This window comes from Echiichthys vipera, assembly GCF_963691815.1.
Source record: "Echiichthys vipera genome assembly, chromosome: 6".
In the NCBI taxonomy this organism is placed as follows: Eukaryota; Metazoa; Chordata; class Actinopteri; order Perciformes; family Trachinidae; genus Echiichthys; species Echiichthys vipera.
The window spans coordinates 7093306-7119959 of record NC_139831.1 but is presented as its reverse complement, the minus strand read 5'-3'; the positions used below and the strand labels follow the sequence as shown (position 1 = coordinate 7119959).

The following is a 26654-nucleotide window of genomic DNA, read 5'->3' as shown; positions in this document are numbered from 1 at the left end:
TTCATTCTCATTTGCTTTCCCATTTAGATAATTAAATGGGCGTCAGATTTCAAAATCGAATATAAATGAGTCTATAAAGCTATAGTCTGGTCTTTCAATGACACCAAATTCATAATAATAAATATAGAAGCCCTCAGTCTATATCGCCTCGGCCTGTATTAAATTGCATCCATAATTTGCCGTCGGTCTCTGCTTTATGGTATATTCATCCATCACTCGTCACATCCATCTGCTGTTAAATACTTCCATAAATAGGGAGGCGTTTGCTGCCACCACGTAGCCTAAACGAGAGCATTTCTTTTTCTTCCATCACGTCACGTTTTTGTGTTGAGGCTGTCTGTGGATGTGGAGGAGGAGAGCGGCTGTCCGTGGTGCTGATGGGAGCACTGATGCGCTCCGGCTCCGTGCAGCCGCTACTGCGCATGTTGCATGACAGGTACCACGCAAGCCTCCATCTTGGGCTTCCCGAGCTGAGGCGAAAGGGCAGCAGCCATATACACACACACACTGATTCCAAAAATAACAACAAACCGGGCGCGGTGATAAAAAAATAAAAATTGGCAATTTGCCGAGATGTAACTTTCCAACAAATCCATTCAACAAACTGCATCCGCGGAGAGAGCGCACAACAGGATGGGAAGGAAAGACAGCGACCGGTCTGGGAGGCTCTGTTAACGACTGTTTGCACTGTCAGCTTTACTGGGTCTACTTTTCCAAAGGAATAGGCAGGTGACAAAGCCAAACGGTAAGCAGTGGCATGATTTATGATGGACGACTTTCGTGGTATATATGTTTTTAACGTGCGCTCGTGTCAAGACTAATCGCATGCTCGCGCTCATATGTATCGCGTCTCCATCCCGCATCCCCCAGTCATGGTGGTCGCTGTTTGCTATGTTGTTCTCATATGAGCGCATCTGCTGTTCTGATGCCCAGGCTGTGGGCAAGTGTCCGCCTCTGTTACTTTGCCTACTTTCCTCTTGTTCCGAGGAGACTCAATGAGGAGCAGCCACAGGTTGTGGGTGCCCGGGTGTCTGTGGGTGTTTTGAATTAATTGCACATCAGTGTTTTTATAGGTAAGCATGTAGCACAGGCCTTTCCTAGAGGGTTGAAGCATTATGCAGTTAGATAAGAACACCAGATATTGAAGTGTAGCATGTTATTTTAACAAAACAGTGAATATTAGATATTAACTAAACCCATTTACACATCTTTAGTGTATAACTGTTAACATTAATAGCGTATACATAATAATAACTGATCCACTTAAATATTCTAATTTTTTTACATTAATTATTTTCCATAGTACAACAAGATTATGGTTGTGGTTCTAGAAATGAACAGCCCATGGAAATTATGTTGGCACAGCAGAATTGCTCATTGACCTTGGACCCGTGGGGCAGACCATGTATGGCTGCTTGAGTCACTGTCACTTTATGACAAAGCCTCTGCAGTTTTAACATGGCCAGTAGTAAAACACAGCAAGGGTAACGTTCTTGAGTAGTGGCACAGTTGACTCAGGCAGTTCCAAGGTAATTATATGGACTCAGTCTCTGCTGAACCCACAGTTCTCAGCACAGGACTCTGTTTAACGTGGGCGTGTACGGGTGTCTCCAACATAACATGCATTAGTCACCCAAAATATAGTAAACAGCCGATGACAACAGCTGATGAGATTTCGATTAAAGACAAATTTGCATAATAATGAACAGCACATTAGACATGCATTATACATAAGATGTATAGTGGGGCATAACATTAATATGTTGGAGAATGTTGTTCATTTGTTTAGTTGCAATGAAGTTGTCTTTTAGCATTTTGTACATTAATACAGTGCTTTAAGTCCCCACAAGGGGTGGTTAGATAAATCGTCATGGTTATGAGTTGATCCACAAGCTAGGGAAAGAGAAGAAACAATATTTCAGCTGCACAAAATTATGTTATTTTTTATATTTTTTCTTAGTTTTTTTTCGTGAAAGAGTGAGTTTTACCTCTTCACGACCTCTTCATGTAGAGACGTGTCGTCCCTTAGACAAATCTAAGAGTAGTTAGATTCATTGAGAAAATGAAGATAAAACATTTCCGACATTTTGTCAAGAATTACTGAAGGGTCATAGGACCCTATAAAATTATTTTCAAAAATGTAACAATCAGGGAAAGGAACACTCGTTGCTTAATCACCTCAAAGACACATGTATCCTGTGATAAAGGTATGGAGTGGGACATTGCTTGGCTCTTACCAGGTTACAGGTTACAGATTACAAGCCCAAAAAAGTTGCAAAGCAGTACCATAATGTTCTGTGGGTTCAAGCCAGATTGGACATAGGAATTGTAGGTCACATAAAAAATGTTTTTCTAAGTAATGTGGTTAGTTGCCAAGTTAAATATTCCCTTTTACTCCAGCTGCTGCCTTCTGATAAGTGTGGGTCAGTATTGACGTATGTTGGCCACTTTCTCCTCCGCAAGTGTAACACCCACCATTCCTACATTTTGCAGGAATTTCTACATCAATAAAACATTGTAGAGTTTGCTTTGCATGGATACAAAAGGCACTGAACGGGGTGGGGGAAAGGTTTTCTGCTGGAGAAGATGATGATCAATGTGCAGGCGAGGGACATTCAGGGAGTTACTGGGCCAAGGCAGAGAGAAAGTGAGAGAGCGTATTTCTGTCTAGACAATAAAATGCTTCAGTTAATATAGAGTCTTTCTGGCAGGGTGGGGGGGGCGGATGAGATTACTGGCTCAGCTGTTGGTCTCAGTGTCCCTATACAGTGAAAGGGCACCAGTTTCCTAGATGGGGGAATGAATCACACAGGTACTATGGCTGCTAGCTGATTAATGGCCGCTATTCAAAAATGCAAAGGTGCACTGATTGTACCTGAGAGTGTGCTTTTGTAGGCCTATGTGTGGTTGTGTTACTGTTACACCTGGCTTTGGCTTACCTAACAAAGAGATTTATGGCACACATAATCATATTGTCTCCTACATTAGTATTTGTTGTGTGAGAAAGGATTGCACTTTATTACACCAAATCTATCATACATCAAAACAAATGATATAGTTTAGAAATATTGTGATAAACCACTGTGGCGATCGAAAAGAAAATACTTTGCCTTTTTCCTGCAGGTTCTGGACTGAAACACGTAGAGGGTATTTCAGGGTCACAATAACCTGAAAAGTCCTGAATGACCATCGTTATTCAGGTGCATTACTCCACTGATTGGATTTATGCTTGAACTTGCTCAACTTGATTAAACCATGTCAGACTGATTAATCTACATTACAGACATTTACTGTATGTGACACGCATCCTGAGTAAATGTGAATACATCATGCCAGGAAAGCAAAAGTCACAGTGTTCAGAAAATAGATAAAGCCCTCCGAAGCGGAGGGCGAAGCTTAAGCTGTTGCTGTCTTCTGTCACGTGCAAATGAATGCTGAGATTTTTTGAATGTGACAAGAATACGATTCAGTGTGGGTTATTAAATTGCATACGATTAAGCCTAGGTAATTTAAATGCTGAGGCCCCTTCTCTTTGTTTTTTCCCTCCATAGCCTCGTCTCACACCAGAATGGGCATTAAGAAGCTCGCCATCTTTCTCCTGGTCCTCTCTCTTTGTTTAGAGGGAGGTTCTGCCAAAGAAAAAGGAACAAAGAAGGGAAAGAAGAAGGGGAAGCAGGTTTACTGTCCGTCGTAAGTATGGGATAAACAGGCTGTACTCATTCACTGTATGTTCTTGTGTACCTATGGAAAGTAATGCACTATTTAATTCATATATAATCCACGTAATTGGGAGCCAGGATGTGCAGCGCTGCCCAGAGGAAGTTTGGCAACGTAATATGAATAACAATCTCCGAACCCATCGGCGTTCCACCCCTTTTGCTCTCCACACGGACAGTTTCCCTGCATGCAACCAAAGCATGCTCAGATGTGATCGGTAAATACAACTTGGATTGCAAACAGAAACCAGACCGCTTCCCGCTACCCAAACATTACTATGCAGAATCTGTTAATAGAGATTATATAAAGAGCGACTAAGTCCACATAGGCAGGAGTTCAGGGTGGATGGATGCGTCAAACACAGGGCAGTTCCTGTCCTGTGTGAAAGCAAAAGTCAGCTTATTTTAACTTTTGTTACCTAACTTGAGTAGTGAAGTAACTAGGGATCGACCGATATGGATTTTTTAGGGCCGATACGGAATGCCGATTTTCTTGAGCCGATATTTGGAGCCGATACTACTTTTGCTCCCTCAATTTACATCATAAAAATTACACAATGATGACAACAAATGTTACGAGTCTCAATTAAAAAAAACAGAGCGTTTATTGAACTTAAAAAGGCGTCTCCAGCAACACAGAGCTGCCTGTGGACGCCTGTCTATAAATAATGCCGGAAAAAAACTATCGGCAAACGCAGCAGCCTGCATCGGCCGGTACACCTAAAAAACGCAAATATTGACCGATAATATCACCACGTTTACCACGTTCATAAGGTACTGAACTTATTTTAACACAAACCACAATCTTTTCTTGAACCTTATCAAGAAGTTTTGTTGCCCTAACAGGTTCTGCAGCTTGCATAGCCTTACTTATTGCTCTTGTTACTGGGCATTCGTGGGATAATGCACAAAAGAGTGTGCAAACCTTTTCATAACGTATCATACGAACTGCTGTATGAGGATTGTTGGAGTTCCTCTTTAATGACCTTTTGAGGAGCCCTAATATACGTAGGTAAGCATTCAGTTAAAGCATTACTTTGTCTATTTTACACCTGATGGATCTCACTTTCCAATCTTTATCAACCAGTAATGTTTGACCAGAAATCAACAGCAACAGCAAAAGCATGTGGTGTTAAAATAATGAATACCTGCAATGTGACATGTTTTGTAAAGGACTGTGCCACATCGGCCACTTCTTTAGCAATTCCTTATTTAGTCTTTGCTGAGATTCGCCGTGGTCTGGTAACCTATTCAACAGTTTAATAATGTGTTAAATAGGTAAATTAGCGGGTAATGGATCAACTAAAAACAAACATTTTGTTCAGGTCTATAAGAATGAACATCAGTATAGTCTAACAGCCTTTTGGCGGTCCATTGTCTCTATGCTGTGGAGAGATGCCCCCTCCACTTCCTTAAATGGTAACAAATGGCTCGACAATGAACTTTCTTGAAATGAAGGAGAAGACGTTTGATGTAGTCCCAGTATTGGCAAGTGTAAGCTGTATGACATATTTTGAGTTTAGTGCTGCGAATGCCTCTGTGGATCAAGGGAACCACTTGGTTCCAGTTTAGCTGTTGTGCTTGAGGTTGTCAGAAGGGTCTGTTAAGAGAGAGAAAAAAGAGGTTTAGTGGATGGGAATTATGTGTTTCACTTTGATCAGAGGAACCGCAGAACATACACACACTGCGCCGCATTCCTGCGGAGCACTTTAACTCATCCTCAGTGCACGATAAGGTTTACATAATGATATGTAAAGTGCTTTGAGAAGGGGAAATTCTTTGGCAGGAGAATCATTGCCACCCACAAGGAGGCTTTCTTTCTCTCCTTTCTCTCCTGCCAGATCCTGTTCTCCCCTTTCCGTCTCTGTCCCATTGTTTTTTCGTCAGTCAACCTCAGACAACAAATGATGTTTGGATGAACATCTTTGAAAGTTACCACTATGTTATGGTGACAATTGTTAGTAGACAGCTGTTTTTTTTGCTATTTTGCAGGAAGGTTCAAAGGGAAACTTCCACTTTGGTTTAATAATAAGTGGAAATACACAGGAAAAATATGTTTGTCATGTATAATCTTCGCCACCCACATGGCAGATTAATTGACTCAATTCCTCAAAGGATTTTCACAAGGCAGCCAAAACCAGACCTTCAACTGTTTACTTTGTAAATGAACGTTCTCAAATAAAATTGACATTTTCTTGATAATATTGTGGTATTGTATGAAACCCACATCTTCAAATTTACACCACAAACCCAAAACAATTTCCTTAGACAATCCCACCCCATTATGTGAAATGCCATACCATAGCAAATGGAATACATTTCACATACTTTTATCAGCCACAAGGATCACGTCAACTGCCCCAGTCAGCATTGCCTAGTGGTCCATGATCCAAATGTTAAAAGCAAATTTTATCCCTGACTGCTAGCCCTCTCAGGTTATAGTCTAATCAAAGAGTATACAGAGTAGAAGTGGGTGTGTTCTGCATCTGCACTCTTCATCTGCCAGGAATTTGACCTGCTAATGTAATCGTGCCTGCAGTTCTCTCTCTCTCTCTCTCTCTGTCTTTCTTGTTTTCAGAGAGCTGTCATCTGAGGATCTGGCCCGAGTCCCTGCAAATTCAACCAGTAACATCTTGAACAGGTTACTGATCACCTATGATCCCAGAATAAGGCCCAACTTCAAAGGCAAGTCTCCTTTCCCCTTCATCTGTCTCTGTCTATTCTTAAATTACATTTTTGCTGCAGTGCTGTCATGCTAATTAAAGAAATGATTATAATATGATTTGTAGATTTCTTCCATAAACTTGGCACGGGGAGAGGTAGACCTATCTGCATAAATGATGCGTGACACGTTTATGAAAATGAATTTCCTGTAATATATACACATTGCCTATTTAACATGTACTACACACTGTTACAATAAGCTGATGTTCTTGACAACAGTTCTTGAATGCCTGGAACTTGTCTCCAAACTCTTCAACATTGTGTTGAGGAACATCTTAAGTCTTTTTTTGTGGACTCCAAGGCGTCAGCTAACAGGGATTCAGTTCATAAACAATTCATACTTAGGCTGTCATGGAAATGAAAGCTGTAACTGTGGAGCTGTATTTTGAACTACTGTTATTTATAATCCTTGCCTCTAGAATCTTCCACTTTTTTCTTCATTCTTCACCGTCCACCATTCCTCCACCTTTACAGTGTTTACAATGCACTGTAAATGTCACACTGTACCAGGCTTCAGTCTCACAGGGCACCGCCATAAAAATAACAAAGAGGTGATTGACGACCTCCGCGTCTGACTGATGGTCTTAACAGTCTTCAGGTAGTTTTCATCCTCTGGCACTTGGCAGCAGAGGTTGTGTCTGGGACTCAGTGTTTGATCTATTGTGAGCAGAATCAGCTCCTTCTCTGAGTGCCTGCACTGGTCCAGCAGCCAAACATCTGCTCTTGATTTCAGGGTGGGCTGGAAACTTGCCGTCTGCTAACATCCATGTCATAGTCTCCCAAATTGCATCCTAAACTGCACCTTTTGCATTACTTTGCCCAGGCATATAAAATTGTGAGCTGCTTTTATAGCCCTATAGGGAATTTTAAGCTAACACCAGAAGTGTTGCATTAAGACATTGAAGTTATGAGCTATATGCCACCTCCGTATTCTGCACGTGAATTTTGTGAACTGTACGATGGAATTGAGCGTGTGAAACTCCTGAGCTTCCAGTAAACACCTCAAAGGAAAATCATTTATTCAAATTAGAGTGAGCAGTCTGCATTCATCAGGGATTTTATTAGTTTATGCTAAAGGCTGAGTGGAGAGAGATGCCAGTATATATGTTTACAGCTGTAGCTTAGCAGAGACGATGCAGTCGTCTACTGATCAGTAACATACTCAATTGAATAACCAGGTACAATATGCAGAAATGAAGACTTATAGGGTGTTATGAAGCATACTGACACTTACTGTAATCTATACAGCAGGTCCTCACTTTCAATTCTAAGCGGCTGTAAAACACAGCAGACTAGACACTACAATCTCCTCTTTCCTCTTTCTGAATCCAGGAATTCCTGTGGAGGACAGAGTGAACATTTTCATCAACAGTTTTGGCTCCATCCAAGAAACGACCATGGTAAGAATTCCCTTCAATCCCACTTCAGCTTGACCGTATTGATAATCAATACTTCTGCCAATTAGATGCAGTGGATCGGAGCTGGAAAGTGCTTTATCCTACAAGTTTTAAGAAGGATGCACGAGCATGTTATGTAGGTGGTATTAGACCATTTAGCAGTAAGTCATTATGAAGACGGAGGCTTTCATGCTTCATTCATCTGATGGCCTAATTGCTGATAAAGAAGTGCAACCAGAATGCTAGTGACAAGATTAAAGTCAAGGACGGCACTGGGTCGAGTCTTGATCACTTAAGAAACAATAAAAGGGAACATTCCTGAAGGATTTTAATGAGCCCGGCTTACTGGTGTGTTTTAATTTAAATCTGCTGGGAGGAGCCAATAAACATAAAGTGTCTCTGTCTCAGTAAATATGTTCAGTAATGTTACAAGGTAATTGAAATGAATGCAGTGCAGTGTGACAGAATCCACAGTGACTTGTTTCTGTCTCATGAACTTCTACAGTTGGAAATGTTTAGAGTGTTCTTCCAAGAGAAGACCCACATTCTCAGAATAATTGAAAGCCCAGTAACAAGTAATAAACAAGTCTGTTGTCTTGCGGGGCAGCACAATTAATTAAAAGTGTATCCAAATTGCATTTTCATGTCGTTTTCAATTAAAATGAGAATAATTATGCAAGAAATGATCTTTCCCTCCAGTTTCACGAATCATAAAGCATTTGCAATATCTCTATCTCTCCATCTCTCTATTAATATCCGTTTTTTTATATTATTACATTATTATTTTTTTGTCTGTCGCCAACGGGCGCCTCAGCAGTTAGATATTTTCCTCATATTGTGCAGCCCTATTGTCTGACACAAAGCATTCAGGCAATTGTTAGAACCGTAAGTTACAAGATGGGTCGTCCATCCTAATCTATAGTGCCAATCTATTGTTTATTCTATTATTTTATCCTCAGAATAATACCAAAACGATTAAGCAATTTGTATGTTGTAACAGATTTATTCGGCATACCAAAGAATTAACTGTTAGTATTTTATTCTTTTAACAAATATGACTGAACTAACAACTGAAATTAAGACATCATTTGATGCGTATGCAAAAACTGTCAAAGTGCTGTCAAATGCAGATCAAATTCAATCAAATTCACAATGTGAATATACATCTAGTAAGGATGCCCCCTGGGCGCCTCCCTAGGGAGGTGTTCCAGGCACATCCAGCTGGGAGGAGGCCTCGGGGAAAACCCAGGACCAGGTGGAGAGATTAGATCTCCACACTGGCCTGGGAACGCCTCAGGATCCCCCAGTTAGAGCTGGTTAATGTGGCCTGGGAAAGGGAACTTTGGGGTCCCCTGCTAGAGCTGCTGCCCCCGTGACCCGACCCCTGGATAAGCGGACGAAGATGAGATGAGATGAGATGAGATGAGATGAGATGTGAATATACTGCCATTGTTTAGTCAATGGCTTCCATGCCAGGTAGAGTAGATGCACAAATGCATGTTCCTCAAATAAAACAGCCTAACGTAAAAATCACAGCAAAGCACAAAAGCCGTAAATACTTGCAAAACATGCCACCCGTTTTGTGAGGCAGCCGAGGTTTTCATTCAGTTCCTTTTTGCTCGTAAACCTGCTGTTTTCCTTCTATAACCATTCCAATTTTGATCATGGAATATATTACCAACCTCACGCTTCACAGGAACAGATGGAGTACTAGATTGTAGACGCTTGCTCCCAGAGTCGTGCTGCGGGCCTGGACAGTGTTTCAGTCTAAAGAAGTAATCAATGTTCTCCAACTTTATTTCACAAGAGTGATACTCTGAACCAAGCTTTAGATCTTATAAAGTGGAATTGGAGCTGCATGCAAAAAGACCGTGGCAGTATTTGTTTTGGCTGAAGAGCAGTAGAGTTTATCTGCTTTTAAAATCTTCCAGTAGAGACTTTCACACCAGGACCAATTTCACAAAAATTAGGATGATTAAAGCTGAAAATAGGAAATCCTTAAAAGTACAGAAGAGGGGAATGAAAGAGAAGTCATGAAGAATGATGATAGAAGGAAGAAAAAAGGAGGAAGAAGAGAGCTGAGGTAGACAGTAAGCAGAAAGGGGAAGGCAGTCACAAGATGTCAGAATGAAGGACAACGGGAGAGAAGGGGGAGAAGACAACATTTAAGTGAATAAGAGCAGAATAGGATCCAAACCAGGGAACCAAAGGTCTCATTCTCTAAAATAAGAGAATGAGGGGATTGAGCAGGGGAACATTTGAGGAATAAAAATAAGAAAGAGGAAGGGAGAGGGAAGGGACGAGGTAAATTAAAAGCAGAGGAAAAAGTGAAGGGAGCAAGAAGGAACAAGTAAGAGCCGAGACAGAGATGCGAACTCCTGGAGCTGTCTTTTAAAGTGGAGGTTTAGAACAAACCAGGAGGAGAAAGAAGTGACAGCTGGTTACCTCTCCCCCTCAATTTATAACTCTGAGGGGTGTCTGATCTCAGGAAACCCTCTCTCATCATTTACACCTCCCTAGGCCAAACACCACTTCACTTCCACTGTAGTTAACGTATCTATTTTCACTAAGAGAGGATGACTAATTTGATTTTGCAGGATGAATGATCGTGGCTGTGTGTCTTTTTTACTGCTTCTTAGCTTGACTTTTCCTCGTTGATTACAGCGAGCATTTGTGTTAAATCTCTCCGGAATCGAATGTTGTACAGGCAGCTTGATAGTGAGCCAGAGGGAAGATATATTTCCTTGTCTGGTTTTCAGCAAGGCGGAGGTGTGGCAATTGGCCTGCCTTTCTGTCAGACAGAGAAGAGCCAGTAGTAGCTGTGTGGGCCGTCGCTGGAGGACAAGTTGGAGTCTAAAATTAAATTGTATAGAAATGACGACTGCCCTTCCAAAATACGATATCAACAATTTGACCACTGCGCCTTCCCCCCAAAATATTTACCGGCAAAAAATATGTAGCAAATTCTGGGTTATGGCTGACGTTATAAACTATCTTAATACCTCTTAGATTAATATAGTGCTTGCTGAGTTTTTGAAATAGTTCTTTCCTATTTATAACAGTGAAGAGGGAACTCTTTATTTGGTTTTGTGCCTCCTCATAGACATGGAGCATCAGTACGCACCACAACAAATGGCATTAATCAGTGACACATTGTATATTCTCTGCATTTTTGCTAGAAAAATGATCTGTGTATCCCCAAAACAATTTCAGTCAAAAGCAACTGGACTTGGTTATTTGTCAAGGAAGACGTTTCACCTCTCATCCAAGAGGCATCCTCTGTCTGTATTGAGTTGTGTATGCAACTTAATACTCTAAAGCAAGGCATCAACTTTGATTAAAGGTGAAAATACCTAGCCTGGGAAAAAGAAGAATCTGCAAGTTCATGTTTCATTTGCTCTGGCGTATACGCATGGCCCCAGTTCCATCCCGTATGATCGTCTAGTGGAACACACTGGGTGTTGAACTGATCCAGTAAAGGGCCATGTGGCTGCAGGTTTTCATTCCAACCAAGACAGAACACACCTGACTCGACTTACTCAATCACCTGAACTGTCTTCACAAAGTTGATTTGTTGGACCAGGTGTGTTTTTGATTGGTTGGAATGAAAACCTGCAGCCGCACGGCCCTTTACCTGATCAGTTTGACACCCACGCACTAGACTCTCAAAACTCACACAAAACTGTCAAACTAGACAGTGTTCAAATATGAATTCAGATTCTGTAAGCCATTTCTCACCTGAAAGGATGTCAGAAACACATTTCTGCGTGTTGTTTAGCTGTAGTTTGAGAAAATCTACGAGAAATTTGCCAAAGTGAGAATCACTGTAGCAGCTGTGAGCCATTTAAAGTGAGTCACGTGGTATTGCAGAAGTTGTGCTGAGATGAGCTCCAGGCAAAAGAAGACATGGAAGAACACATGAGAGATCAAAAATATATGCATTGCAGAACTGCAGCCAAGATAAACTGAACTGGATGTGAGGCTCAACAGGGATTTGATCTAATGGATGGAGCTTATTGTGACCTTATGTCCTACCTAGCGCGGTAGCCTTGTGGTAAAGCTTTTTTCCACATTTCTGATTGGCCAACATCTTCTTCCTCTTCTTTGCATGATTGTCCAACAAGGCTCTTGGGTGAGGGTTATATTGCTGCCTGCTGGTTTGACATGGTCTTGACAGCCCTTCAGTGGATTTTTCCATTTTCATTTGTCTTTTTTTTTTTTTGAAACAGTACTTGTGTGGACAGGAGGACAAAGGAGGAAGAAACAGTTTTCAAACATAACTGTATACGTGTGGACTAAGCCTGAGTTTAAAGACAGACCCCAGAGCTGAGTTTGATGATTTCTGTCATAGTGGCCAAAGTTGGAATTACAGCTCATGTAACCCCACCACATCAGTTCAATTCAATTTAATTCAATTTTATTTATAGTGTCAAATCATAACAAAAGTTATCTCAGGACACTTTACAGAGTAGGCAAAATCTACACTCTATGACTTATTTATGATTTACATAGACCCAACAATTCCTCCGTACGGTGGCAACAAAAACCTTCCCTATAGTGAGAGAAGACAAGAACATGCATTTGTAATGGACGTAGTGGTCAGAGGCAATGAGCTGGGTGAGCAGATGTAACTGGAAACAATGCACAACCATGTTTAAACACCCGATGTTTAATACATGTGTGACTCAAAAAGAAGGATTTTTTTTTAACTGATTGACACATATTTACACTCAATTCCATTATTTCTGTTGCACTAGTTTAAGTGTTACTTTTTACTTGTCAAAAATTAACAAGTGAATGTTAACGCAGTCCATTCTGGACCCTGCTGCTGATTATATGGATTTCTATAATCAACTGTGTTCTCAGTGGATATACAGAGAAAAATACAGAGAAAAAATGGCACCATTTGTAATCTGAAAACACTTGAGTGCAGAGCAAAAATCAATAATAAATGTTGGCTTTGAGCAGACTCTACATAAGCTGCTGCATCAAAAAAAATAAAAAGAGGCAACCAATATTTAAAAAGAATTGAGAACAATGAAGGGATGGAAGGTGGAAGTTAATTTCTTAGCAGGAAGACACACACACACACACACACACACACACACACACACACACACACACACACACACACACACACACACACACACACACACACACACACACACACACACATACACACAGCTGGTATTTTGGCGACTGTATTTGACATGTCATCCATCTTCACACTCAGCATTAATAGTCCTTTCCTAACACCTGGTCCCAGAACAGCTTGAGGCACGCCATCAAAGCAGGAAAAAGGTCCCAAACCTCATAGACTGATGCTTTCCCACCAACACGAATGTGGAAATTTCACTAATAAGCTCTCTAACGAGGCATTTACTGTATCACATGTTGCTGTGTTTGACCTTTGGACTGTGTGTTCTGTATGTTGACTGCTTTCAAACTGGATGTCATGAGTGTTTGTGCTGCAGCTGTAAAATGTCACCTGGCGTGTTGAAGTTGTTGTTGAAGTGTTTGCTGTGAGAAAATGCTGCTTGCCAATGACTTGAAAGAAATAGAGCATGTAAGCTGTCTCTAAGGTGGAAATAAAAAAGTGTTAAAGGCAGAGTAGGAAAGCTGCTAACAGGGACATTTTTTGTAACTTATTCTTTAACTGCACATCAAACCCTTAGTATCAGAGAAATATCTAGAATGTAATTTTTGAGACATGTCTTGCAGTGTTATGGAGAGGCATCCCAAAGGACATAAAGATAGAGTGTTATTTTGCAATCCATCTAGGCACCTTCCTCTGATCACTACATCAGATTTATGTTAAATATGAATACAAAGTAAGCATTAACCAAATCCCATTCACAGACGGTGATTCATCTCTTTAAAAGCACCAGACTTGTGTCCAGTAGTTCTGCCATGATACATATGTCAGTTGTTGTGCCTAACAGGATTACAGAGTCAACATCTTCCTGCGGCAGCGCTGGAACGACCCCAGGCTGAAGCTACCACAGGACTACAAGTCTGATTCTCTCACCGTTGATCCGACGATGTTCAAATGTCTGTGGAAACCTGACCTGTTCTTCGCTAATGAAAAGAGCGCCAACTTCCATGACGTTACCCAGGAGAACATTCTCCTCTTCATTTTCCGTAATGGAGATGTCCTCATCAGTATGAGGTAATGAATTTTGATTCAATTTCTTTTTTTCACTGTTCTCCCTGTTAAAATGGTAGATCTGTAAATTGAAGGCACTATTAAAGGTACGTGCCATCCAAAGATAACACAGGTCCTTTTTCCAGCCCATATGGAATGTCTAAATTTTATTTTATTAAATATTAAAATGCCCCAATTGTTGTTTAAAGCTTATACCTGCTACAAAGGCTACACTACATAAAGGTACAAGAAGGTACCACAGTACCTTTACTCGAATAATGTACTGTTTGGTACAGAGATGTCTCCAACCACAGGAAATGATGAATATAAACTTTCATCCTCTTGGTTCATTCCGTTGTATGTGAAGTTTACTGACGTCACATTTCAGATTGTAATGGATTTTAACTTTTTTTTCAAAGATATTCATTTAATTTGAAGCCATAAAAGTTATATTACCAGAACTTTTAATTGCATCTCACATGTGTTTTGGCCAGCAGATAGGTCTGGGACAGTCTATGTTCTGGGGTTGATGACCCATTGATGACGATTTCCCATAGACTGTGTATAAAGATGGATGCCTTAACGGCTCCCTAAAAGTGAAGCCAAATCATCTCAATCGCCCCCTGGTGGCTGGCTACAGTATAAGTCTTAATTCTCACCCCCTCCATGTTAATGGATAGGACACGGGCCAAACTAAAAAGTCAAAGTACACATCTAATATTTTTTCCCAGATGGTTTCTTTCATTTTAGGTATAAGTTTTGTTTTAATTAGTTATTTGATGTATTAAAACGAAATGACGCGATTGACAGCTCGGATCCAATTGCGATTGGTCGGGTAGGTGTATGTTCGGGAATTTGTTGACACAGCTCCACCACCTATACCTACTGCGCACACACTGCAGTGTCCGTATCCAGGGATATTTTGGCTTCACTTTTTTATAGTGGAGTTGCATTGTCCATCTTTATATATTATATGCTATTTCCTATGAAACAATTGACCATTAAGCATTTAGTTGGTGGGATCCTCCTATAGCACATGGCCCTTAGCTACAAGGTAACCTTCATTAAAAACAGTGTCATAGAGGTGTGGACGAGACAAACACAGCCATATAAATTGTTGTAAGTTCTCTTACAGAAATAACAATTCCTAAATCAACTTTTTTTATTTAAAAACATTAAGACAACTGCTCATAACCACTACTGTGGGTTTCATGTCAACTGAAATGCAGTGGATATGCCACTCGTTACTGATTGGTTAGGCCAAAACCAAACAAAATAATCCCCCTTCAAACAAAAAAATGGCCATGTAATGGCAATTCAATGGCATCATCAGGCCCAGTGCAAAGCTTGCCTAATGCTTTGGATTTGTGTAAACAAGACTATACAAACACATGATATGATATTAGGCCCAGTTGCATAGCACTCTTATCTGGAGACACTGACGTAATAACTTAATAAGTGATGATTTGTGTTGTTAATGCCCTGTAAATCTGTAATGATTATTTTAGTCCTATGTGCATGGAAGTTAGGGAAGGCTTGTTTTTCGTATTTGCACAGATTCCCTTGGTTTTCTGAATTTATTTTTCTTTCTGGGTCAATAATCTTCGAGGCTGCAGGGAGTGAGAGTGAAAATTCAAAAAAAGATAATGTGGCTGTTCACACGCATAGCATTCGGTAAAAACATTTTGTCTTTTATCTCAATGTAAAATAGTTGCGGTTACAGCTGCACTCTGCTGTGTTACGTTTTAATCATCTCCAGGGATAATCCTTGTGAATCTGTCTGTAATTTTGAGTGTCACATATTTTGTTTACCCCATACAAATGCACCATGTGGGTAAATCGTGAGACATCTCAAGTGGATATAAGATGGTAACAAAGGCACAGCATAATGAAAAACCGATAACATGATTTTCTTTATCCTCCTGCAGGTTGTCCGTCACCCTTTCCTGTCCACTGGATCTGACATTGTTCCCTATGGACACACAGCGGTGTAAAATGCAACTTGAAAGCTGTGAGTTTTCTTTAAACACTGTGATATCCCCATGAACCACCAATCACAAACCAAACATCTGCTCTGTAAATGGGATTTCAGTTGGACTTTAACACATCTGCTGGTTGGCATTTGGGAAATGCAGTATTTATGAGTAGGGAATAGAGCTGTTGTTTTTATAAAATAGATGTTTTGGGGTAAATGAAAGCTTTTTGCTTGTGTTTAGAAGCCAATTTCATTGGCAAGCACTTAGAGAAGAGGAATAAATCATCATATTTTAAGGTTGTTGTGAAAGTCTCTCAGCTAATTGAGCTTGACTGTTGTTATTGGTTCTTGTTTACAAAGCAGTTTAGACTTGAATAAGCTAAATACTGTAACTTCACCCTCTAATGGCTAACCCGGCTGTTGAGACATAAAGTTTTCTGCTGGTCTGTGTGCATTTATATTATATTTTTGTACTCTTGATTGTATGTTTCTGTTTTTGAGTTAACATGCAAGCAGATATTGTTGGCGTATATGTTATATATATATTTACGCTATATGTATACGCTGTATGCATTTGTCTAACCACTAGTATAGTTTCAACATTGTGAGTTTGTGTATTCACTATTTGTGTCCCTCGTACCTCTTTCATCCAGTTGGCTACACCACAGACGACCTGCAGTTCATGTGGCAGACAGGAGACCCAGTGCAAATGGATGCCATCGCTCTGCCACAGTTTGATATCAGACAAGAAGATATCGATTATGGGAACTGCACCAAATTCTATTCAGGAACAGGTAGGCCCACTGTCCTTGTTATATATCCAATTTTCCTAAATATCTTTAACGAGAGGTTACAAATAATCTTGTAAGTAATAAATTAGATCCTTAATTATTCCAAATACACATTTTAGACTATGTTAGCCAATTAATTAATATCCATTCATTGATTATTCTCTCTGGCTTTGGAATATTTTGTCCTGGATCAACACATTCTCATCACGACTTTTCCCCTTGGCATCACTTGTCAATGCAGTAGGTCGCCCTGCACGAACTGTTACGTTCCACCTCGATCACCGTCTTCGACATGAGGAAGATGTGGTTAATGTTGTGACTTCAAACAAAACCATGTGGTTAGGTTTAGGCAACAAGATCACTTAGTTATGGTTAGGGAAAGGTCATGGAAGGGGTTAAAATAAGTGTGTTTGTAACCTAACTACTAACGTAACAAACCACAGTCTCCTGGGTTAAAATTCTGGGGTTTGTTTGAGCCATCCACCACACAACCTCCTTCCTACACAGCCTTTGTTGCATTAAATCCTGGGGCACTTGCTGTGAATGTCTAATATTGGGTTTACACTTGCTTTAGGGTGCTTTGTGCCATAGATATCAAGAGCTGAGGGCTGGGTCAAAACGGCAGTACCTTACGCTCTGGGAATGAGATGGGCTGTCTGGGTAGGCTCAAAGCTATACTTTACAGTGGCCTTTTTAAAAGAAGATCTCAAAAGTAATTTAATGTGCGAGGTGCTAGGTAAGTTATTTGTATCGTCTCATGTTGTGACATCTTTAAAAAAAGTTGGTGGTTACTAGGACATTCTCTTTGAGTTGTGTAGTGGTGGGCTGTTATCCCTCTTGGTGTAGCCATCGTGGACATGGTGTTAAAGGCTCCCAGTCAAAGAAATCAGGAGAGGATGATGGATCTTTTTGTTAAAGGTAGAATTAGTTGCGCGCTGTTGATTGAAAGATGTTATCTTTGCGGATCAAATCCTAGGCAGCAGCGAGCATGCTTCACATCATGGCATTTCTTATAGACTAAAGCCGCGTGACTTTTTTTTTGGTAAAGGCCACAAGATTATTTCACCTCAATCATCCTGCTTCCAATTGTTCAAGGAAATTCAATCACAACGGCTCAATAACTAACAATATTGCAAAGATTAACTGTGGGTTATTTTGCTGTGTGGGGATGCAGTTTTTTAGTAGAGAGCAAAGATGTCAGCTAGAATCACAGTGAAACACATTAAGTAACTTTTGTCAAGTCCAAAGATATTAAAACTTTTCACAGTCAATTTCAATGAGGTTGTTGCTCCTGACCTGTATTTTCTGGCTCCGTAGTATTTGACTGTCAGACATAATAAGGTGGATATGCTACCATGAAATTATTTTTTCACAAATTGCATTTCCAAATAAAAAAGAACAGATGAATGCAAAAACACATATATGCCTAAATAAATGACTTGATTATTCAGAATAAACCAGTTAAAACAAAAAAAAAAACATTTCCTGCACCTGTCAAAGACGTCCAAATGAAGTCCAAAAAACTTACCCAAGGTCAAAAGATGAACGTCCATGTGACGTCTAAGTTGGGTCATGGTTGGACATCGAATAGATGTCCAGAATTGGTCATGGATCAACGGACCCAATATAGACATGATATGCACGTCTATCCGATGTCCAGTGTTAGTGGGTCAATGATTACACCTAAGAACATAACATGAGAAACCTATTCAGGTGTAATATTAGCTATGATAATGGGGCAAAGATGATCTATTATGGCTCTATTTAGGCTTGAAGATTATATCAGCACTCTTTTTAACAAGGGATAATTTATTGCGTTTGAACCAGATGGCCATCCTTTTTAGAACATTTTTCATATTGTTCGAGTTATTGACCTATGTTCATCTTTATCTGTGAGAACAATATTGGTGTGGTCAGCATATAAAAGGAAATCAAATGCAAATCATTGATGCATACAAGAAATAAAAGTGGACCTGCTAGGGAACCTTGTGGAAAACCACAGTGTATCTGGCTGTATGATGAATTGGTTCGGGCATATTCTGTCCTAATAAACATTCAGCTTTTAAACCAAATCAGTTCAGTACCAACAGCTGCATGAGCTTGAAAAATATCAAATAATAAATTGTTATCTACATTGTCAAAACCTTTGTTATTCATTCATTCATCTTCAACCGCTTAATTCTTTGTTGTCTAAAGCTGTAACTATTCTGTCTATTAATAGTAGCAATGGTTAACTCTTAACAGGCTCAGATTAATGTATAACATGTCACTCTGGCCTTTTCATATATGTGTATTGGAGTGTTCATATGTTAAAATAAACGAAACATTACAAAAATAGGTCCAGGTACCGTGCCAAAAAATGTATTTAGACCAATGTGAGTACAAAACGACATTGGTAATGAAATGGAAAATCTCTATCAGCCAACAGAGCTGGTATGACCTCAGTGCTCCCACGGTTGGGAGGCACACTGCTGGCAATGAGTCAGCCTTTTAACGGGTTTCCATGGCAACCTGGCCAGACACAAAGATCACCTCTGTGTACAACTGGTTCGAGCCTGCTCTGCGACACAGACAGCCCTTATATCCTGTATAAAGCTCACCCTGAGATCCCAGGGCTAGTTAAATATTACTTCAGCCCATCCACTCTACCATCCCATTGGACCCACCAACCAGGCTCAAAGAGCAGAAACACAACGCTGCTGTAGGAGGACTGACGTGTATTGATGCTTATTCCATACTGCTCTAAGACTGACTAATGAGGACCACATTCCCAGTCGACATGGATCTGTTAGAATTGATCCTTTATTAATGGAAATGTATACAGTACTGTTAAGAACATGTCCCTATCCACTTCAAGAAAGGAACTGACAGTAGACATATCTAGGTGTCCTTTCCAATAGGCTTGTTATGAATTAGAAGCACTGCTTTATGCGGTGCTTCCCTCAGTGCTCGAACAGGTCTCGGCTTTAACAAAGTAGCTGAAGTGCTGTTAAACTCTTTACGCCCATTGACCTTTATTGCTCACTTCTCTTTATGTTTCTTTATCAATAACGGTGCACACAGCTGTGCTTTGCTTTGTGCTTGAGCAAAAGGAGGCGGAACAGACTCAACCACTTCCTCTAAATGTTGAATACGGATTTAATAGACCAGATCATTTCTGTCGCCTGCTGTTTCAATTCAGGGGCAAGAAGTTCACATTTCAACAACTGAAATATCATTCTGACCATGATTACGAACAGCTAAGTTGCAAGAAATGCTCACCATAGCCCCTGCGTATTTCCAATGAGATTGGGAATTTCTAACAGCGACAATATCACCTACTTGGTGAAAAGAACTACAAATCCAATATTAACACTAATTAATGAATCTTATTTGAAAGGAGCTGTACGCTGTATGTTTTATCTTGCAGTATCTGCCTGCTTCCCATTTTTTAATTTCAACTCAAGCTGTGTTTCTTACTGAAATAACTTAAATCATATTTGACCATGATCTCCTTCCTCACGCAGGGTACTACACTTGTGTGGAGGTTATCTTCACCTTAAGGCGACAGGTTGGCTTCTACATGATGGGTGTTTACGCCCCCACCCTGCTCATCGTAGTCCTCTCCTGGCTGTCCTTCTGGATCAACCCCGATGCGAGTGCTGCCAGGGTGCCTTTGGGTATGGATTATTTGATAAATTCTGCCACCTTCCACTTACATTTACCAACACACACAATGTGTAAATATTCCTTGTCCTGTTCAACGGGTGCATGGTTGGACATTAAAGGGTTGGGTGTTATTGAGGTAATTAGGTGTAAAAACAAAACTATGTAGTTAATCAACTTAAACTCTCTGTGTAGAATTTATACGTTTTCAGGGATCACTGACATCTCCATCAGGACACCATCAATCACTTTGACACCATGAAGGACTTTATTTATCAAGCATGGTACCGTGTCCAGTGTTGTTCTATATGTCATCAATCCCTGAATATAGCTGTAATTGACAGATGGGACCCGCCATAGTGGTACTGTAGGTAAGGTCCATATAAAAGTAATTTGTTTTACTCATTGGAAAAGACCAAATGATGTCTACGTCTATCATTGATTGAAATGCCTAAAAACTAAAATATAATATAACCCCACTGGATGAAATTTTTCTAGTCAGCCACTTTCCATGTTCAACTGTGATTTGATGCCTGTTTTGCCACATACACAGATTTCCACTGCCAAACTGTAACAGCATTTGGTAAATTGTGGCCACTCACTTCAACAAATTCAAGTACAAAGCTTAGTTAATGGAAGGCAACAAGTAAAGGCTGTGCTTCTGGTAAATCTTCATGTTAATCAGTGTGGACAACAAGAGTTTGTTAAGGAGACAGAGAGAACCAGGAGACACTCAGCTGGCCAACGAGGTACACCTGATCCCTATTAACCCAGTTTAATGAAGGGGTGTGCTCGGGGAGCATAAGGAGCAGTGCTGTTTTTCCCCAAACCTGAGCAGCGCATGATCTGTCTAATCCGAAGAAGGTCCAGCTGGGTAACTGGACTGTTAGCCCAAGCCCTGAGAATGGTTGAGTGCTGCTAGTGCTTCATTTTTGTTGTTTTTTTTGTTAACCCACAGAATAAATCCCAGAGGAGCTATTTCTAGTGTCCCACTTGCTTGCAGGGCCGGTTGTTGGCACAGTCCTAGTTTAACCTGCATGATAAAAAAAGGGGAGCAACTCAAACTAGGTTCAGATACTCTGTTGACTCATATAAAAGCTGACCTCACCCTCTTAAATCAAACTATCACCATCACATATTCATTCATTGTCACCTTACTAAAGCAAAATCTTATCATCGCACATTCATTGTTCACCATTTTTATTTATTTTCTTTTGTTATAAATCACCAAACAAAGGATTATCTTTTATCATGATATTATGTCTTAATAAATTTGTCTATGCTTGGGGTGTAATGGTACACAAATTGTGGTTTGGTTCATAAACCAGGCTTAGGACTTATGTTTCAGTGCTAGTTCAGTATAAAAAATATTTTCATTTATTTTGAACAGGTGGTAAGTGCTAGTGTCATAGGCAGACAAAATCCTCTTGTTGGGCACTGAGGTAACATTTTGCCCACTGGTAACACTGGTAATTATTTTCATTATAAAAATAAAGCATATTTCAAGCACTTTCCTCAAAGGCAGCAGGTCAAAATAGGCCATAGAACTAAAAAGCTATATATATATATATATATATATATATAGCTACAGTATGAAACTGAAAATATATAATAGGCAACATAGAATAATAAAAAGTAAACATGCATTAGTAGAAGTGTTAATTAGTTCATCAGAATTAGATAGTTTTCCTTCTCTGAAGAGCAAAAAAATGGCACTGGAGGCTTAACTTGGAGGAAAAGATCAAATATCCTCTACCATTATGTTTACTATCTGAGCTTTGCTCGATGCTCTGTTAGTACTTCATACGCTTCGTTGATCTAATTGGTTGATTTGCCTGTCCATCACAACATAGGTGGTGATAGACACATGGGTTATCCAATCAGTAACCAGTATTTTCGCCCCTTCGCTAAAGATCTCCCAACGAAAGGTTCCAGTTGGATATGCTGAGCAAATGCGTATCCTGCGAGTTAATCCATCTGTCAGGTTACCATTTATCATCTCATTGATCGAATGTGCTCTTTCTCCATTGCTGTTATAGCTGACCGGGGATGGCCCTAATTTACAAACTGTTACAGCCCTAAGATTAATATATTTCCCACACGTGCCAGCTGACACAGCACATGGTTGAATTGACATACAAATCTCGATCAAGCTTGTGTTTGCTGGAAAATACTAATCCTAATTACATTTTCCTCCTCCACCATAATTTAACCTGTGTGCGTGTGTGTGTGTAATATGTCAGTGTCACCCCAAACAGTATCACACAGGCACCTGAGCTTGTGCAGGGCTGCATGGAAAAGATAATCCATTGTTATCCCACTCCAGTCATCCACTGCCTCCTTCTCTCCATCCTCCCTCTAGTTGTTTATCACCTCTTTTCATCCCATCATCACTCCAACTCCTCCTGGAAGCCTCCTCTGACTTCTCTCTAAATGGGATCAGTCCAGGTCAGTCAACATTTAGGTGTGGGACGACACTCATTTACTGCTCTTCTCTGTGTTTGCATTTATGTGTGTGTCCATGTGTATGTGTGCCCATGTGCCCATTTAAGTGAGGATGTGTGTTTTTGTGCATTTTCATGTACACACGGTGTGTTTTCCTTCCACATCGGCGGTTGAGCAAATGTTAACATTGCATCCGGAAAATATACATTTTTTTGTTTTTTTCTGTCTGATACAAAGTCCAGGTTTATTTGTACACACAGCTGAGTGTGTCATTGGGGAACAAGGCAAACAGAGCCACTTTAGTATCGCCACCTTGTCATCTCTCTTCATGGATAATAGGTGGGCTCCCAGGATGACAGTGCTCTGTTTAACAGCTTGTTCCAGTGAGGACGGAGCAGCTTGATTAGAAATCTTGAACCCTGTACGAACTTTCCCTTGATGAGTTATAATGAGGCCTGGAGGCAAAATCCATTGGTCATTCCGTTGTATTTATTATCTTTCTAAAAAATCATTACAGGAAGGGAAAGTAGAGGGAAGCATTCATAGGTGGTTATAATACCATCTGGAGAGAGTGGCAGCAATGTTGCCAGAAACCCTATGTGCTTTTTTGCATACTGGGAGATTCATTTGTTCAGCATTTTGCACTTTAGATGAAATGTATACGTTTTTTTTGTCTCAGCAGTAAGTGGATGAAATACTTTTCCTCTTTGGAAACAAACATTCAGACTTCACAAAATAATGGAAAATGTCAGTATTTTACATCCAACCCACCCCCTTCCCTTGTTGACTGACAAGGTTAACTGACTTTCCTCTGTTCAGGCATCCTCTCGGTGCTCTCTCTGTCCTCTGAGTGCACCTCCCTGGCTTCAGAGCTGCCCAAAGTGTCCTATGTCAAGGCCATCGACATCTGGCTCATCGCTTGCCTGCTGTTTGGTTTCGCCTCGCTGGTGGAGTACGCCGTGGTTCAAGTGATGCTCAACAGCCCGAAGCGCATCGAGGCCGAGAAGGCCAAAATGGCAGCCAAGGAGAAGGCTGCGGGAAAGAGCCCCGCAGCCAAGAACAACACGGTCAATGGGACCGGAGGGACACCGCTGCATGTCAGCACCTTGCACGTCAGTAGATTTTGTTTGATAATGTTTGTCACATTTGTGGATTACAAGAGTTACTGTGTATTCTTACCCAGTCAAACCAGTATGCACAGACATCAAACTAAGTTGCAAATTCGCAAAATCTGTTCTTACTAGTGATATTTCCCATATCCATTAAGGCCAATTGAGATTTTGCCCCTTGGTCATCAACAATTTTGACCTTTTGGGGGTTTCCTGTTTGCTTTTAATTGGTTAAAAGGGAGAACATATGATTGCAACATCCCCATCTCTGGGTTTGTTTCCTGTCTGTATCCTAACCGTGTATGCACGCAGGTTTGTAACTGAAGCATAGAGATCTAATCTAAATACATAATACATAATACATCCATCATTAAGAGTTGGCATTGTCACTGACACACACATACACACAGCTAGGTCAGGACTCAAGTCTGACATTCACATGCACATCAGGCATGCAGTGTGGTGTATCGGTCTTTCTATTGTACGCCTAATTGAAATTAATTTACCTCTGAGTCTGCGTTAGTCCGGACCACATTTGGTTTGAGAGGATTACATTATTCCACTGAGGTTTAATGGGCTTTCTTGTCAAAACCAAATCAAAATAATGAAGCTCTAATGAGCTTAATGACTTCAGCGAGTAAGCATCCATAGTCTGATTGGATCCCGTTCACCCCACAGGCCTTCAGGGAAGTTGATGAAAGGGATTTTTTGGACGACATTAAACTACATCCTTTTGCTGTTAGTTCTTATACGCTCTGTTTTTCTGCTGTGATAGCACATGGAGGGTGTGGGAGAGTTACAAGACTCCAGATGAGACAGTGACCATATTAGGCAACATTGTAGAGCACAAAGTAAATCTAATTTTGGCTCCAAAATGTGTTCTTTTTTTCTCTTAACATAACAGTAGTTTTGATTTATCAGCATGGGTTCTGTCCGAGCTTCAGGATCAAACAAATCCTTTACTTGTTTTTTTCAAAGTGTACTCCTTATTTTAATGTTCCTTACAGTTCAAATGAAACTTACCTGCTGAGTGAATGTGATGTCTTAGAGACATCATTGCTACTGTATATGGACACAGTGATTTTTTTGTAGTATAGTCACAAAGTGGAGCATTCAGTTGACTTTTTCCCAATGTATGATTGAAAAGTTGCACGGTCAGTTTCTACATGATGATCTGTGCAGTTTGGTCCAGAACAAAGGAATCTATAAAGAGAGGACATGGATTTGAACCAGGGACAAACTGCACCACATTTAGTATTATAATAGACAGGAAGTCTATATTTAGTCATTGCAGCCTGAGCCTGATCTATCTTGTCAGACAAATGTATGTTGTTTACAAGGTACTTTGGGCTTTGTTGTCTGGGGGAGGTTTATTACAGTTTACAGTTAATTGAGAATTTGGCTTCAACTCTTAAAACCCTTCCCACTTGACAGAATGATTTAAAACTGATTAATAGTAAATAAGAAGATATACATAAATTGATGGCTGTGGTTCAGAAAGGGATCATTTAGCAGTGGTTGTCTGTTTGATCTATTTTAGTGGTATGTGTACATATCTATCAATGTATCTATACATGTCTCCGTCCAGTACACATAAACGGTAGATTGATAGACACATATACCTGTACGGGAGGTAGAGAGAGGGAACAAAAAGCAAAATGGATATGGTGAGAATTCCAGAGATCAATGCTAACATTTCTGCTTTATTCTGAGATGCTGGATGTGGTTGTTTTAACAGTAAATGGAGCTTCAGCTGATTTAAAATTCCCCTCCACTCATGTGTTTTTCTTCTCTTTATGTCCTCTAAAATATCTGACATTACTATTCTAACTTGTATCCGAGCAAATTTTGTCACTAGAGTGGTGTTTTCACATTCCTGTCCTGGAGGCAATGTCTGTGCACTTCTCTGCAATTTTAAGTAACAATTACAAGTAAAGTTAACTGCACTGTATTACTATTTTTTCTTAAAGCATATTTATTCTGCTGTCAAACTGATCCTGTGGCTGCAGGTTTTCATTCCAACCAAGCAAAAACACACCTGGTCCAACAAATTAACTGTGTGAAGACAATTCAGGTGGTTGAGTGAGTCGAGTCATGTGTGTTCTTGCTTGGTTGGAATGAAAACCTGCAGCCACAGCGGCCCTTTACTGGATCACTTTGACACCTGTGTTAGATGGACTCTTCTTTGTTGGTGCCCGTGTCAAGAGTGCATGGCTCTATGTACAGTAATCCCAGTCTACTGCTCACAGTTTCATCTCCAACCACTTGAGTGTGTTCACTGTCTCGGGGGCTGCCACTAGAGCTTTCAGTCTATTAGTCTAATCTTATCTTGGCTTATATGCTTCAGATGAAATGCTGCAGAATTTAATAAGCAATTCTATTTTCCCTCATGTTTTTCTCCTGGACCCAGGTGGCGGAGACTCGATGTAAGAAGGTATGCACCTCTAAATCCGACCTGCGGACCAACGACTTCAGCATCGTGGGCTCGCTCCCCCGGGACTTTGAGCTGTCAAACTTTGACTGCTACGGGAAGCCTATCGATATTGCCAGTGCTCTCGGCAAATCCCAGGCCAAGAACAACAAGAAACCTCCTCCTCCGAAACCAGTGATTCCCTCTGCTGCCAAAAGAGTCGACCTGTACGCCCGAGCCCTCTTCCCTTTCTCCTTCCTCTTCTTCAATGTGGTTTATTGGTCTGTATACTTGTGA

The 26654-nt window shown here is 40.4% G+C and overlaps 1 protein-coding gene across 1 annotated transcript; it reads left to right on the top strand.

Annotated features, from left to right (window-relative positions):
- Positions 1 to 3565: 3565 nt before the first annotated feature.
- glrbb (glycine receptor, beta b) lies at positions 3566 to 26654 on the top strand (the record flags this gene model as incomplete). Its single annotated transcript, XM_083915878.1, has 9 exons — positions 3566 to 3690; positions 6295 to 6401; positions 7773 to 7840; positions 13780 to 14006; positions 15911 to 15993; positions 16611 to 16751; positions 20255 to 20407; positions 23658 to 23950; positions 26358 to 26654. Exons 1-9 carry the CDS (start codon positions 3569 to 3571, stop codon positions 26652 to 26654), a joined length of 1491 nt encoding a protein of 496 aa, XP_083772004.1. The 5' UTR covers positions 3566 to 3568.